At 44.3% G+C, this 16,852-nt stretch overlaps 1 protein-coding gene across 2 annotated transcripts in view; it reads right to left on the bottom strand.

Annotated features, from left to right (window-relative positions):
* LOC110505402 (AT-rich interactive domain-containing protein 1B) overlaps positions 1 to 16,852 on the bottom strand; it is a 223,576-nt gene that overhangs the window by 9,834 nt on the left and 196,890 nt on the right. For both annotated transcript variants that reach the window (XM_036962211.1, XM_021584599.2), the window contains 5 exons: positions 12,791 to 12,909; positions 7,018 to 7,121; positions 5,974 to 6,135; positions 5,609 to 5,818; positions 5,099 to 5,309 (listed from right to left, as the gene is read on the bottom strand). In XM_036962211.1, coding sequence (XP_036818106.1) covers positions 5,099 to 5,309; positions 5,609 to 5,818; positions 5,974 to 6,135; positions 7,018 to 7,121; positions 12,791 to 12,909 — 806 coding nt within the window. The remainder of the gene's footprint in view (positions 1 to 5,098; positions 5,310 to 5,608; positions 5,819 to 5,973; positions 6,136 to 7,017; positions 7,122 to 12,790; positions 12,910 to 16,852) is intronic.

The raw sequence follows: 16,852 nt of genomic DNA on the forward strand, positions 1-16,852 counted from the left end.
TACATACATTTCAACAAACCAGTGGTGTAAAGTACTTAAGCAGTTTTTTGGGGCATCTGTCCTTTACTTTACTATTTATATTTTTGACAACTTTTACTTTTACTCCACTATATTCTTAAAGAAAATAATGAACTTTTTACACCTTTTAAAAAAAAAACATTTTCCCTGACACACAAAAGTACTAGTTACATTTTGAATGCTTAGCAGGACAGGAAAATGTGTCTAATTCGCACACTTGTCACTCGCCATCGCCATCGATAAGAAACATTACTGTGCAGCCGTATTCATTGATCTGGCCAAGGCTTTCGACTCTGTCAATCACCACATCCTCATCGGCAGACTCGACAGCCTTGGTTTCTCAAATGATTGCCTCGCCTGGTTCACCAACTACTTCTCTGATAGAGTTCAGTGTGTCAAATCGGAGGGTCTGCTGTCTGGACCTCTGGCAGTCTCTATGGGGGTGCCACAGGGTTCAATTTTTGGACCGACTCTCTTCTCTGTATACAATGAGGTCGCTCTTGCTGCTGGTGAGTCTCTGATTCACCTCTACGCAGACGACACCATTCTGTATACTTCTGGCCCTTCTTTGGACACTGTGTTAACAACCCTCCAGGCAAGCTTCAATGCCATACAACTCTCCTTCCGTGGCCTCCAATTGCTCTTAAATACAAGTAAAACTAAATGCATGCTCTTCAACCGATCTCTACCTGCACCTACCCGCCTGTCCAACATCACTACTCTGGACAGCTCTGACTTAGAATACGTGGACAACTACAAATACTGTAAACTCTCCTTCCAGACCCATATCAAACATCTCCAATCCAAAGTTAAATCTAGAATTGGCTTCCTATTTCGCAACAAAGCATCCTTCACTCATGCTGCCAAACATACCCTTGTAAAACTGACCATCCTACCAATCCTCGACTTTGGCGATGTCATTTACAAAATAGCCTCCAATAACCTACTCAACAATTTGGATGCAGTCTATCACAGTGCAATCCGTTTTGTCACCAAAGCCCCATATACTACCCACCATTGCGACCTGTACGCTCTCGTTGGCTGGCCCTCGCTTCATACTCGTCGCCAAACCCACTGGCTCCATCTCATCTACAAGACCCTGCTAGGTAAAGTCCCCCCTTATCTCAGCTCGCTGGTCACCATAGCATCTCCCACCTGTAGCACACGCTCCAGCAGGTATATCTCTCTAGTCACCCCCAAAACCAATTCTTTCTTTGGCCGCCTCTCCTTCCAGTTCTCTGCTGCCAATGACTGGAACGAACTACAAAAATCTCTGAAACTGGAAACACTTATCTCCCTCACTAGCTTTAAGCACCAATTGTCAGAGCAGCTCACAGATTACTGCACCTGTACATAGCCCACCTATAATTTAGCCCAAACAACTACCTCTTTCCCTACTGTATTTATTTATTTATTTATTTTGCTCCTTTGCACCCCATTATTTTTATTTCTATTTTGCACATTCTTCCATTGCAAATCTACCATTCCAGTGTTTTACTTGCAATATTGTATTTACTTTGCCACCATGGCCTTTTTTTGCCTTTACCTCCCTTATCTCACCTCATTTGCTCACATCGTATATAGACATGTTTATACTGTATTTTGACTGTATGTTTGTTTTACTCCATGTGTAACTCTGTGTCGTTGTATCTGTCGAACTGCTTTGCTTTATCTTGGCCAGGTCGCAATTGTAAATGAGAACTTGTTCTCAACTTGCCTACCTGGTTAAATAAAGGTGCAATAAATAAATAAATAAAGAGAACATCCATGGTCATCCCTACTGCCTCCAATCTGGCAGACTCACTAAACACAAAAGTCTTTGTTTGTAAATTATGTCTGAGTGTTTAACTGTGACCCTGGCTATCCAAAAAACAAGAAAATTGTGTCTTCTGGTTTGGTTAATATAAGACATTTTAAATGATTTATACTTTTACTTTTGATACTTAAGTACATTTAAAACCAAATACTTTTAGACTTTTACTCAAGTAGTATTTTACTGGGTTACTTTTACTGAGTCATTTTCTTGTAAGGTGTCTTTACTTTAACTCAAGTATGAAAATGAGGTACTTTTTTCCATCATTGCAACAAACATTAATGGCGTCCTACTTGTTCAGACCAACATGTATCCCACCGTACCTATCTTGTTTGTCTAATAATAAAAACACATGTTTCATCCTTTGGATATCTCTAGCGCTTGTAATACTTTATGCCATATGGCTTTAAATTGTGCTATTTTGTTTCTCTCTGAAGCCCTCATTTTTTCTACATTTTTTAAAATGAGTCCAACCCATTGGTATCTCACCACTTTTGGACGTTATAGCACTCCCAGAATGCATTCATTAGTGAATCAATAATAAATTCAGTACATTAGTTTATACTGGATTAAGTTTAACTTTAAATAAACTGTATTTTGTTAGTTATGTTCCAACGCTCCATCTTGTGACAATATCAGTTCTTTTTAAGTCTTGGTTTCAATAGTTTATATTTTTTTCTAAGAGATTGTCAGTTGGATAGGATCTCTGCAAGGTTTTGTACATATTACCTATCATATGCGTATCCTTTTCTGACTCAAATAGGATTCCCTCAACATTGCTCTGTCCAAAAGATTTCAGATTCAAAATTGTGTGATATCAAACTGATAAATATTTTATTCAATTTCAGTGTATGTTCTACTTCCATTAAATATGCTGAGCAAAAATATAAACGTAACACTTAAAGTTTTGGTACCATGTTTTATGAACTGAAATGAAAGATCCTAGAAATCATTCATATGCACAAAAAAACATATTTCTCTCAAATGATTTGCACAAATGTTAGTGAGCGTTTCTCCTTTGACAAGATAATCCATCCACCTGACAGGTGTGGCATATCATGAAGCTGATTTAAAAACATGATCATATCACAGGTGCACCTTGTGCTGGGCACAATAAAAGGCCACTCTAAAATGTGTAGTTTTGTCACACAAAGCAATGCCATAGATGTCTCAAGTTTTGAGGGAGTGTGCAATTGGCATGCTGACGGCAAGAATGTCCACCGGAGCTGTTGCCAGATAATTGAATGTTATTTTCTCTACCATAAGCCGCATCCAACATCGTTTTAGAGAATTTGGTAGTACGTCCAACCGGCCTCACAACCGCACATCACGTGTAACCACACCAGCCCAGGACCTAGACATCCGGCTTCTTCATCTGCAGGATTGTCTGAGACCAGCCACCCAGACAGCTAAGGAAACTTTGGGATTGCACAACTGAATAATTTCTGCACAAACTGTAAGAAACAGTCTCAGGGAAGCACATCTGCGTGCTCGTTGTCCTCACCGGGGTCTTGACCTGACTGCAGTTACGCGTCGTAACTGACTTCAGTGGGAAAATGCTCACCTTCGATGGCCACTGGGACGCTGGAGAAATGTGCTCTACACGGATGAATCCCGGTTTCAACAGTACCATACAGATGGCAGACAGTGTGTATGGCGTTGTGTGGGCGAACGGTTTACTGATGTAAATGTTGTGTACATACAGCCCCATGGTGGCAGTGGGGTTATGGTATGGGCAGGCATAAGCTACGGACAACAAACACAATTGCATTTTATTGATGGCAAGTTGAATGCACAGATATACCGTGACGAGATCCTGAAGTTCATTGTCGGGCCATTTCATGTTGCACAGCCCCATGTCGCAAGGATCTGTACAAAATTCCAGGAAGCTGAAAATATCCCAGTTCTTCTATGGTCTGCATACTCACCAGACATGTCACCCATTGAGCATGTTTGGGATGCTCCGTATTGACGTGTATGACAGTGTGTTCCAGTTCCCACAAATATACAGCAACTTCACACAGCCAGTGAGTGCGACAACATTCCACAGGCCACAATCAACAGCCTGATCAACCCGCAGCAAGGTTCCAACATCTAGTGGAAAGCATTCGCAGAAGAGTGGAGCCTGTTATAGCAGCAAAGGAGGGACCAACTCCATATTAATCCCCATGATTTTGGAATGAGATGTAGGTGTCCACATACTTCTGGTCATGTAGTGCATCTGTAACCAACAGATGCATATCTGTATTCCCAGTCATGTGAAATCCATAGATTAGGGCCTAATACATTTATTTCAATCCTTATATGAACTGTAACTCAGTAAAAGCTTAGAAATTGTTTCATGTTGCGTTTCTATTTTGGTTCAGTGTAGACACACTGACCTGGCTCAAAATGAAGGTAAATATTCATATCGGAAGGTTATGTCTCCATCAAGTGGCTAAGAGGCTGGGATGCAGACATATGCAAGAGTAGGTGTGTGTCTGTGTAACACATGGGCATGTGTGAAACTTACACATCAGCCTGAAGAGTCCCCACTTGCGCCACCGTATAGCTAGCTTTTCACGTGGCGGGACTGGAAAGACACTTTGGGAGGGCGGTCATGTGTGCTAGAAAAAGACAAGGTCCTGGGTTTGAGCCTCAGTGTTGGCCAAATCAGAATGAAGTGGCACTCACTAAGCAAGCAGTGTAATGTCCTTTACATCTGCGTGGGTGTGGTGTGCTTGTGTGGTGAAGGCAGGTGCTCTTCTCCACCCTCTTAGCAAACGCAATCTGGTGTGACTCACGCGGGTGAGGCGCTGGTGTTCTATTTAAAAGTCAGGGTCCCTTTTCTCATCAACGCTCTGAATTAGAGGCGCAACCTTTACACTCCAGCTCTTTCTCCTTAGCTGAGCGTAGTAATTGTGCTTAGAAACACAGTGTCAGGGACAACATACAAAACAAATACTTTGTCTTATAAATAGCATAGTAGCATTACCTATTACCTATTACTTAACCTGTCTAATGCTGTAATCAAATCCAGCCATATATCTAGAGGTATTATATAACTGGTGATAATATCAGGGGAACCTCAGGAAACCTTGTTTTTATTTTCTTGCAAGACACATGATCAGTCCACGAAAAGGCACACAAACCTTTACATGACATCCGTACACACTGCTTGCATGAAAGGTCTCAATCTTCCAAATACATGCCAAAATTAGTCTACACAACGCCATTATCACCCCCACCACCACCGTCATCATCATCATCATAAGTACCGGTCATTACCAGGAGAGGGCGGCTGCAACTTGGCCTGCTTCCTGTTGTCCCCCCCAGTCCCAGTGTTGCTGTCGGCCGGCTGCTCCTCTCCCCGCTCCACCTTACACTCATAGGCAAACAGGTACTGGATGTACTGCTTCTTCAGAGAGCTGGCGGAGCTACTGGAGGTACCAACACTCAGACTAGTGGACAGCTCTCGCCACTTCTTGTTCTTGTTCACCTGGAGGGGAGAGGATGGTAGGGAGGAGAGGGGGGATGGGGAGACAAGAGACAGGAGACAGAGCATTAATACAATGGCATGTTCGTCCGCTGTATGTACCCTGGCTTGTCACTGCTAACCAGTTGCTTTGTCCCACTTCAAAGCGACTACCAGATAAGTGATGCTGACGAGTCTAATCAAACACATCAAAAGTGTATAGCGCAACATTATTTCTGTCCTGCAATACATGAGAAAAACACTTCGCAGTGTCTATCGGTCCTGTAAGACACAATGAAATGAACTCAGTGGTTGTCTCTCACCATGGCCAGGCCCCCTATCTCCTTGACCACCATGTACAGTCTGTAGAGGTCCAGGGGCTTCTTGCCCACGGCAGGGAGGTGGGGAACAGGTGTACCCCTCTCCTCCATAAAGGACAGGTAGCGGTCCACCCAGCCACGCCTCTCCGGCTCCCCACCCATATCATACAGACGTGTGATTTGCTCGTTAGTCATGGTGGACGAGTTGGGCTTCTGAGTTCGGAAGAGATGGAGAGATATGTGGAATTAGCTCCAACCTTGCAAACTGGCACAACTACTCACATCAGTCATCATACTGAAGATAAAAAACAACAACAAATAAAACATTGGAAGATATTGGTTGGAATGTAAGGAAGAGTGTCACATACAGGGCTGGAGGGAGTCTTTGGCCAGACGGGGCTGCTGATGCTGTCACTGTCATCCCCATGGTAGGAGGACAGGCTGGCTGGGCTGGGGGACAGGGGAGAGGGGACAGGCATGGCACCAGGGGTGGTGGGCTGGGAGACACACTGGGATCCACTGTAGCCATCCTGTAACATACACAGAGAGAGGGAGAGAGCCCTGTGGTGAGTGTTAGTGGTGGAGACAGAGTGGATTGGATTCTGTTTTTCATATTGCTCTGTTCTTTCCTCACCCATTCCTTCACCTCAAACACTACCGTGTGTGAACAAAAAGTGAGTATGTTCTAAAAGGCCCCCTTGCGATTAGCTGCATGCATCAAAAACACTCAGCAAACCAGAAAGAGAGACACAGCAAGAAAGACCACTCAGAATGCAGGGAACAAGTGCTCTGTGTACAGGTAGGTATGTGTTTGAGCGTTTCAGTGACAGATTGCATATGTCAGCAGAACCATCTCTCTCTCGTAGAAAGCCTCTGGTTCCCCTGGTCTCTCTCTCTCTCTCTCTCTTGTCTGCCAGGGCAGGGAGACTAAGGCCTTGTCTTGTTACTACAGAGTACAGACACATCATCTCTTAAGGGAGCTCTGGGGGTCTTCACACAGCTCAGACTGCCTTCAATAATTCAACACCCACCACTGCTATCAACAAAGACTGAGCTTTTCACAGAAATGATGGGGGCAAAACCAAAAGGCAGGAATGGAAAGAGCCAAAGTGCAAAGCTGTTGCTGAGCTGAGCTTCATTTGGGAGAAGTGAGCAGTCAGCATTATAGTGGGTTGGGCTGTGGCGAGGAGTGAAAGCACAGTGTGTGTGGATGTGTGCAGGATTCTAAACAACCTCTTTGCAGTTATAGCTGCCAACACATCAAAAGGAACAGAGATGATGACAAAAACAAATCAAGAGGACGTTATGAACTGTAAGTGTTGAACAAATTATTAAACATGGCAAGAAAACATATGCTGATCAGATGCCTTTGGTTCATTAGTGAGTGAGTGAGAGCGAGAGAGAGGTTGTACCTTGGGTCTGGGAGGTTCATTGGTGGGCATGCTCTCCTCCTTGCCATCCATTTTCTGCTTCCCAACAGGAGTCACCATCCCATCCCCAGCCGTCCCCAAGGGCCCTACACAGAAGAAAATGGAGGGAAGAATCAATTAAAGATTTTCACACATTTTAAAGTACATTTCCAGTGTTTACAGATTTCTATGAAATATGACCTGTTATTACTTACAGTGCGAGTGAAAGTTTTCCTTCCAAAATGTTTTATTTAAGTATGTTAAAAAGCTGATTTTCTGTGTTGAAATGGAGTGGGCGTACCACAACAACAGAATGGTGTGGGCGTATACCGGTCATAAAAAATATAGATCGCTGATTGGCCAGCTCATCCTCCTCTAGACCGCTGATGGCCAGCTCATCCTCCACAGGAGTATGACATCATACTCTATGAGGAAATAGCAAAAAATAAAAATAAACGGTCTGTTTGAGATACAAGTTTGAGGTGTTTTTTGGTGTTTTTTTCTCTCCAATTTATGCTTTGACCACAAATACGCGAGTATAGAACGAGTCAACAACATTATTTGGGCATAAGTTAACAGAACATTCCCTTTTAAAAGTCAGATTTGCAGTGGACTGATCATTTAAAAGGCATTGGTGCATCATGAGTGAATTGCCCCTCTGGGATAATAAGGACTCTACTCTGCTCTGGCATTGGTGCATCATGAGTGAATTGCCCCTCTGGGATAATAAGGACTCTACTCTGCTCTGGCATTGGTGCATCATGAGTGAATTGCCCCTCTGGGATAATAAGGACTCTACTCTGCTCTGGCATTGGTGCATCATGAGTGAATTGCCCCTCTGGGATAATAAGGACTCTACTCTGCTCTGGCATTGGTGCATCATGAGTGAATTGCCCCTCTGGGATAATAAGGACTCTACTCTGCTCTGGCATTGGTGCATCATGAGTGAATTGCCCCTCTGGGATAATAAGGACTCTACTCTGCTCTGGCATTGGTGCATCATGAGTGAATTGCCCCTCTGGGATAATAAGGACTCTACTCTGCTCTGGCATTGGTGCATCATGAGTGAATTGCCCCTCTGGGATAATAAGGACTCTACTCTGCTCTGACATTGGTGCATCATGAGTGAATTGCCCCTCTGGGATAATAAGGACTCTACTCTGCTCTGGCATTGGTGCATCATGAGTTAATTGCCCCTCTGGGATAATAAGGACTCTACTCTGCTCTGGCATTGGTGCATCATGAGTGAATTGCCCCTCTGGGATAATAAGGACTCTACTCTGCTCTGACATTGGTGCATCATGAGTGAATTGCCCCTCTGGGATAATAAGGACTCTACTCTGCTCTGGCATTGGTGCATCATGAGTGAATTGCCCCTCTGGGATAATAAGGACTCTACTCTGCTCTGGCATTGGTGCATCATGAGTGAATTGCCCCTCTGGGATAATAAGGACTCTACTCTGCTCTGGCATTGGTGCATCATGAGTGAATTGCCCCTCTGGGATAATAAGGACTCTACTCTGCTCTGGCATTGGTGCATCATGAGTGAATTGCCCCTCTGGGATAATAAGGACTCTACTCTGCTCTGGCATTGGTGCATCATGAGTGAATTGCCCCTCTGGGATAATAAGGACTCTACTCTGCTCTGGCATTGGTGCATCATGAGTGCACCAGACAAACTTTTGAATGAAACATATGAGTGCATAATGAATGGATGTTCACACCTGGGGGTACTTGGTCTATCCACAGGGGGTACTTGAGAAGACTGATGAGACCATAGGTCTACTGGTTAAATGTACATGAGTGGGTACTTCAGGGCTACTCCGGGCAGAGCTAAATTCAGTTTGTGCGACAGTAACTGAAGAAGTTTGGGAACCACTGGCCTAGTGTATGAGGAGAAATCTTCACATAGCATGTACATAAGGAGTCGATGGGGGTATTAGTCATTGTAGCCATTGTGCTACATCTTGTCTCTGAAATACGCGCACACAGAGCCAAATGATGAGCTGTTCTGATGCCAAAGAACAGTTCTGGATAATGGAGAAAGTATTATCAAAATGTCTGTCTCTCTGGGGAGATGGAACACGTCCTTTCTATCTCCAAGGTCCTCTTCCAGGGATTCTTCTCAAAAGGAATAAAGGCAAAATAAACGAATAAAAATGAAGAAGGCAGTGCTTGAGATAAAAAAAGAGCCTTTAAATGAAAAGCCATTGCACTCTCTCGGCCTTGCTGACTATATATCTTACGCTTTTGTCTAACATTGAATAGGTATTTCAGCACCACAAATATAAATTCTGCTCTCGCAATGTTTATGAACTGGTAGACGTAAAGATGATATTAACATTTTTGATATCTTAGGTAACATCTTTCAAAAGTTCTTGGTAGAAATGAATAATATCTTGAAGACTACTTTCCGAGTGTGGACTGAATAAGCATTTTCCTATTGAGAAGAAAGTGTCCCTACATGCCAAGAGTCCCAAGGTTTGTCCCTTTATTTCTCAGCTCGGCGCTCAGCACTATGTGAAACTAATAGCTTTTTACCAACCCCAGGGGCAGCTGAGATGAGTTTTTAAGAACCTTGGCACTCTAATTCATTTGAAGTCTTCCAAATGTCATGCAGCCTGATATTTAGTTTTGTAAGGCTGAGCAGAAAGCTCTTTTCATATAGAGCCTTGCATTCTCCGAGGTGTGTTTAGCACAATGTGGAGGGGTGAAGGGCAAGAGAGAGCAGGAGAAAGGGGCACACTGCATTAATCTGTTCTCAGGAGGGCCAACGGAACAAGAAAAATAACAGAACAGAGCTGTCTGCAGGAAATAAAACATCTTCAGAACAGCAACCAGCTCTGTATACAAAATAAAAATACAGAAATATTACATTTACACAAGTATTCAGACCCTTTACTCTGTACTTTGTTAAAGCACCTTTGGCAGCGATGACAGCCTCAAGTCTTCTTGGGGATGACGCTACAAGCTTGGCACACCTGTATTTGGGGAGTTACTCCCATTCTTCTCTGCAGATCCTCTCAAGCTCTGTCAGGTTGGATGGGGAGCATCGCTGCACAGCTATTTTGAGGTCTCTCCAGAGATGCTCGATCGGGTTCAAGTCCGGGCTTTGGCCAGGCCACTCAAGTTCATTCAGAGACCTGTCCTGAAGCCACTCCTGAGTTGTCTTGACTGTGTGCTTAGGGTAGTGGTCCTGTTGGAAGAACCTTGCCCACAGTCTGACGTCCTGAGCTCTCTGGAGCAGGTTTTCATCAAGGACCTCTCTGTACTTTGCTCCGTTCATCTTCCCCTCGATCCTGACTAGTCTCCCAGTCCCTGCCGTTGCATTCAGGCCAAAGAGTTCAATATTTTCATCAGATCAGAGAATCTTGCTTCTCATGGTCTGAGAGTCTTTAGGTTCCCTTTGGCAAACTCCAAGAGGGCTGTCAAGTGCCTTTTACTGAGGAGTGGCTTCCGTTTGGCCACTCTACCATAAAGGCCTGATTGGTGGAGTGCTGCAGAGATGGTTGTCATTCTGGAAGGTTCTTCCATCTCCACAGAGGAACTCTATAGCTCTGTCAGAGTGACCATCCGGTTCTTGTTTACCTCCCTGACCAAGGCCCTTCTCCTCCAATTGCTCAGTTTGGCCAGGCGACCAGCTCTGGGAAGTCTCTAGGAGTCTTGGTGGTTCCAAACTTCTTCCATTTAAGAATGATGGAGGCCACTGTGTTGTTGGGGACCTTCAATACTGCAGAATGTTTTTGGTACCCTTCCCCAGATCTGTGCCTCGACCCAACCCTGTCTTGGAACTCTACGGATAATTCCTTTGACCTCGTGGCTTGGTTTTTGCTCTGACAACTGTGGGACCTTATATAGACAGATGTGTGCCTTTCCAAATTATGTCCAATCAATTAAATTTACCACAGGTGGACTCCAATGAAGTTGTAGAAACATCTCAAGGATGATCAATGGAAACAGGATACACCTGAGCTCAACTTCGTGTCTTATAGCAATGGGTCTGAATACTGATGTAAATAAGGTATGTGTTATTTATTTTTAAAACATTTGCAAAATGTCTAAAAACCTGTTTTCGTTGTGTCATTATGGGGTATTGTGTGTAGATTGCTGTGTTTTTTTCCAACCCATTATAGAAAATATGGTTGTAATGTAACAAAATATGGAAAAAGTCCAGGGGTCTCAATACTTTCCGAAGGCACAGTATATATGTTTTATTTAACCTTTATTTAACTAGGCAAGTCAGTTAAGAACAAATTCTCATTTACAATGACGACCTACCCTGGCCAAACCCTCCCCGAACCCAGACAACGCCCGCCCTATGGGACTCCGATCACGACCGGTATGTGACACCGCCCGGTATTGAACCAGGGTCTGTATTGATGCCTCTAGCACTGCGATGCAGTGCCTTAGACCGCTGCATCACCCGGAAACACTCCATCACTCTCCTTCTTGGTCAAATAGCCCTTACTCTGCCTGGAGGTATGGGTCATTGTCCTGTTGAAAAACAAATGATAAGCGCAAACCAGATGGGATGGCATATCGCTGCAGAATGCTGTGGTAGCCATGCTGGTTAAGTGTGCCTTCAATTCTAAATAAATCACTGACAGTGTCACCAGCAAAGTACCCCCAAACCATCACACCTCCTCCTCCATGCTTCATGGTGGGAACCTCACATGCGGAGATCATCCGTTCACCTACTCTGCAGCTCACAAAGACACGGCGGTTGGAACAAAAAGACTCACATTTTTACTTGCTGGTCTAATGTCCATTGCACACATTTCTTGGCACAAGCAAGTCTCTTCTTATTGGTGTCCTTTAGTAGTGGTTTCTTTGCAGCAATTCAACCATGAAGGCCTGATTCACGCAGTCTTCTCTAAACAGTTGATGTTGAGATGTGAGTTGAGTTGTTACTTGAGCTCTGTGAAGCATTTATTTGGGCTGCAATTTCTGAGGCTGGTAACTCTAATGAACTTATCCTCTGCAGCAGAGGTAACTCTGGGTCTTCCTTTCCTGTGGCGGTCCTCACGAGAGCCAGTTTCATCATAGCGCTTGATGGTTTTTGCGACTGCACTTAAAGAAACGTTCAAAGTTCTTGAAATGTTCCTCATTGACTGACCTTCATGTCTTAAAGTAATGACAGACTGTTGTTTTTTTTCTTCTTATTTGAGCTGTTCTTGCCATAATATACCACCCCCACCTCGTCACAACACAACTGATTGGCTCAAACGCATTAAGAAGGAAAGAAATTCCACAATTAACTTTTAACAAGGCACACCTGTTAATTGAAATGCATTCAAGGTGACCACATCATGAAGCTGGTTGAGAGAATGCTAAGAGAATGCCAAGAGTGTGCAAAGCTGTCATCAAGGGTGGCTACTTTGAAGAATCTAAAATCTATTTTGATTTGTTTAAACACTTTTTGGTTAATACATGATATCATGTGTGTCATTTTGTAGTTTTGATGTTCACTATTATTCTTCACTATGACCCTTGAATGAGTAGATTTGTCCAAACTTTTGACTGGTACTGTATATATTTATTTTGTATTATTTTTACTCTGCATCATTGGAAAAAGGTTTGTCAGCAAGCCTTTAACTGTAAAGTCTACACCAGTTGTATCCGACGCATGTGATACATAACATTCGATTTGATTTGTTGTTGGAAGTCTGTCAAACTGAAGGCTATAGAAGACTCAACTTAATCTCACAACCATTTAAGACAATTGTTCACTACTTTGGTTGCTGTTGGGTACCTTGTTGGCCTATCCAGGTCTTACCTGAGGGTGGCATATTGTAGGGTGGACCCTGTGGCATGCCAATGCCTGAGTTGTTGCCCTGTGACTGGTTGATGGAGGGCACAATCTGGTTTATGCTAGGGCCTGGGTAGCTGCCCTGTCTGGGACACAGAGAGAGAGAGACAAGAGCTGGTTAGAGAGGAAAGACCCAGCTACATGGTGTGGAGAGCAATTAGTTGGCTTTTGACATGGTAGTAGAAAAGACTCCGTAATAGATTAGACTTTCTGCCTCTATTGCAAAGCTATAAGGCCATGCCAGGTAGAGGATATACCCATACGTTTCAGTACTGTATAAACCATCATCCTGAAAATGTATGGGCGCATTTCGTAGAAAAAAACAGAATCTCTCTTTAAAAGCAAGTGTGTGTGAGTCACAGCCGAATTGAAAGCTGTTTCATCCTCCTATCCTTCCTCTCATCCCTTGCAAATCCCTCACCCCTCCTCTCCTCAGCCCTCTTCCCTCCTTCCCTCCTCTCCCCATGAAGTCATAATTTAACTAATTAAGGTGTGCTTCTGGAAAGGATCATGTTATTTGTTGCTATGGCGACGGCTGAAATCAATCCTGTTCTTTTCTCCTTGCCTCGTCGCATCACGGCGTGTTGGGAGGACATCAGAGGGCTTATCAGCAACCTGCTGAACCAGCGTCACACACAGCAGACAGACGGTCACTGTCACCGCTCCATACCCTGGGCCCTGTACAATGCTAGCTCTGTACCAGCCCTGTACCAGCCCTGTACCAACTCAACAGACATCGCACCAGGATGGATAGCAGTTGGACCATCTCTACTTCCTGCTGGTCCAAATAATCCCTTGGATAACGAGAGAACAGGAAAAGGAGAGTGAGAGAAGTGGCAGAGGGGGGAGTGAGAGAGAGAGGGGTAGGAGTACAGAAGATCCCCTCATCTGTTGTGGATCATTTCCTTGAAGTGGCGAGAGAGTAGAGCAGACTAGAAAGGGTATTTAAGGAGCATGGCGTAAAGGGTTGACAGTAATAGTAGCAGTAGCAGTAGTGGGGGTAGCGTTGTGTTAAAATGCCACACTGACAAGGTCATAGTAATTGCCTTTCTGTCTGGAGGGCAATCCTACATCCTACATTCATCTCAACACTGTGATCACAAGGACAAAAAAACAAAGCAAACACTCAATCCGGATTTGTGTCAGTCAGTCAAAAGAGCTGAACTTCCCCAAGCAGAGGAGGACAACAATGTATTGGATGTGTGACAGTGACTAACCAGGCAGAAGGAGGGATGGGTTTGAGATTATTGGGAGGTTTATCCTCTCACAGATGTAATTAGTCATAGAGCATGTGTGATGATACATATGTAATCCCTCTATGGGCCTGGGCTCACAGGAAAAAACATGGCTCACAGACAACAACATACACTGATATCCATCAAATCCTGCCTGTTATAGACTGTTTTCTTGGCAGCACTTTGTTTGACAGTACTGTTTTACGATGGGATTTGCTGGGTATTTCCAAGGAAATAATGTGGTATCATTGGGTACTGTCTGTTACTTCAAAGAATTCAACACAATCGGTAGCTAACATGGTGACATTGCCACCTCGGGTCGGAGTATATCGCTTCAGTTCCGTAAAGTGCTATTTCTCCCTACTGCATCCACACCCTACATCGCCCCACATACAACAAAAATCCCAGCGCCTGTGCTGACGAGAATAATGTAATAAAAAACATCAACAACAACAAGAAAGTGGAGTTCGACTGTGGGGCTAGTCCATTATTACAAATTCATGTAATAAAAAAAGCCCATTAGGAAACACTTGATGGAGGGAACGCAGGCCGTTTAATCACACTTAATGTATGCATGTGCTGCTATCAAAAAAGGCACAGCACATTTATCTTGCTCTCGGGCACCTTCGCTGGGGGAAAAAAAACCTGTTGCCGCAGAGAACGATGGGAAAGCAGAAAGGGAGGGAGAGGCGGAAGGATGGAGAGGGAAAGAGAGGCGAAACGCAGCAAGAGGGGAGTGGGAGAAAGCGAAAAGGAGAAAAACAAGAGGGAGAGGATAAATAGAGAGATGAGAGAGCAGAGAGAGGAAAAGATAGTGAAGAGAGAGGGAGTGTGTCCCGGGTGAGACTGTGGGGGGCGTATTTCCAGCTCACAGCGCAGGCTGTACCATCCAGTCGTCATTGTAGTGTAATCATTGTATCGTGAGCTGAGCTAGCTGAGCTAGGGGACGGTTGAGGGGAATCTGAGCTCCTCTAATTGAGAAGGATAAAACCCAGCCCCACCCTCTATTGTTTTTGTTCTCTCTCTCTCTCTCTCTCTCTCTCTCTCTCTCTCTCTCTCTCTCTCTCTCTCTCTCTCTCATTGTGTTGTGTGGGAGAACACAGCTGTGTTGTTGTGCTCTGCTTCTCAAAAAGATACTGCTGATTTGACACTGCTTTCAATTGAATCTGTGAGCCAGCAAGTTGTAACATGAATATGGCCAGATGAAGTCAGGAAAAACGAATAAAATAAACCATAAAATGTGGATTTAGTTTTAGCCCAGAAACAAGATAGGCAGAAAACATTACTACCAGCGCAAACCATTATGAGTAATGCTCTCATGGGGTGTTAGCCACATTTAGAGCCTCTTGAAATATTCTGAGGGAAATAATATGTGCTTTGAATCACTTCAGCAGATAAATTGATTAGTAATCACTGTTATATTTAAATGACTAGCCCTGTAGTCAGTCCCAGTCCCAGTCTTGTCACCCTCCCTGCCTGCCTGTCTCTCTGTCTCCCCTCATCCCCCTGCATGGAACTCTGCTGTCTGTCCTTAGTATTCTGTCCACATGTGTGAAGGACATCTGAGGAGGCCTGTCTCTGAGCACGGCTGGGGAGAGAAAGGGAGAGAGGGCCGTTGCCAAGGGCTGCCATGGTTACCGGGTGCCAGACAGCCAGCTGCAGTCACACACACAGCTCCATGCCAGACCAGCACTACAGTGCCAGTGTCAAAGTCCCCTTCCTGCCTGTCCACTGCAAACACTCACTGATACAACAGGGAGTGAATTCTGTGTGGCAGGAGAAAATAGGGGTACTAAGGTACTGCCACCATCCAGACCCTATCATTACCCAGCCCCACCACCCTCCAACAACCCTGCCTGGTGAGAGGGAGAGAGAGAGAGAGAGAGAGAGAGAGAAATAAAGAAAGAAAGAAAGAAAGAAAGAGAGAGAAAGAGAGAGAGCGGGAGAGAAAAAGAGAGAGAGAGAGAGAGAGAAAGAGAGAGAGAGAGAGAGGGGGGGGGGAGAGAGAGAGGGAGAGAGAAAGAGAGAGAAAGAGAGAGAAAGAGAGAGAGGGAGAGAGAAAGAAAAAAAGAGAGAGAGAGGGAGAGAGAAAGAGAGAGGGGGGGGGGGGGTCTGCATGGTGTAGTCAGTGGGAGGGTATGAACAATATGAATTATATATGGGCACAATCTGCTCTCAAGGAAGCTCCCTCTCAGCCACAGCTCCATTCCAAGCAGCCAGCTCAGCTAGCGCCTGCCTACCTGACTCAACCCAAACAGAATCAAAAATAAACAATGAATGAAAGGACAGCCTTTTAACACATTCAATCCTGAGAAAAGCCCCCCTCTCCCTTACATCAAACAGTTCTGAAGGGAGAGAAGCCATTTATTAAAGCCTAGCTGGAGCTGATGCCAAGGCTGCCTGTGAGCCACAACGCTGGCGGCAACAGCAATGCATTCTTGACATTCAAGCAGCTCTTATTTATTTGGTAAATTTACTTACTAAGGAGGTCAGAAATGAATTATTTGGCGAGGATTTACCCCTAAGCGCTCTTCTCTCTCGCTTTCTCTCTTTCCATTTCTTTAATTTATTTTTCTTTTAAACATGCTTTTCTCTAAGTGCTTATTTTCTACAAGCCGTGTTTCTGTAGCTCCAGGGACAGCTACCAAAGTCATTTGAAAAAATACTTTCTGTCTTCAGCCAGCAGAGCCAGGAGAACACCTAGCTTCCTAATACTTACTCTCTGGTTCTGTTCTCCAATTCCCAACACCAGTGTTCACTCAAGAGACTTTACTCCTATTTCCAATCATTGATC

Source organism: Oncorhynchus mykiss, chromosome 25, assembly GCF_013265735.2.
Source record: "Oncorhynchus mykiss isolate Arlee chromosome 25, USDA_OmykA_1.1, whole genome shotgun sequence".
Taxonomy (NCBI): Eukaryota; Metazoa; Chordata; class Actinopteri; order Salmoniformes; family Salmonidae; genus Oncorhynchus; species Oncorhynchus mykiss.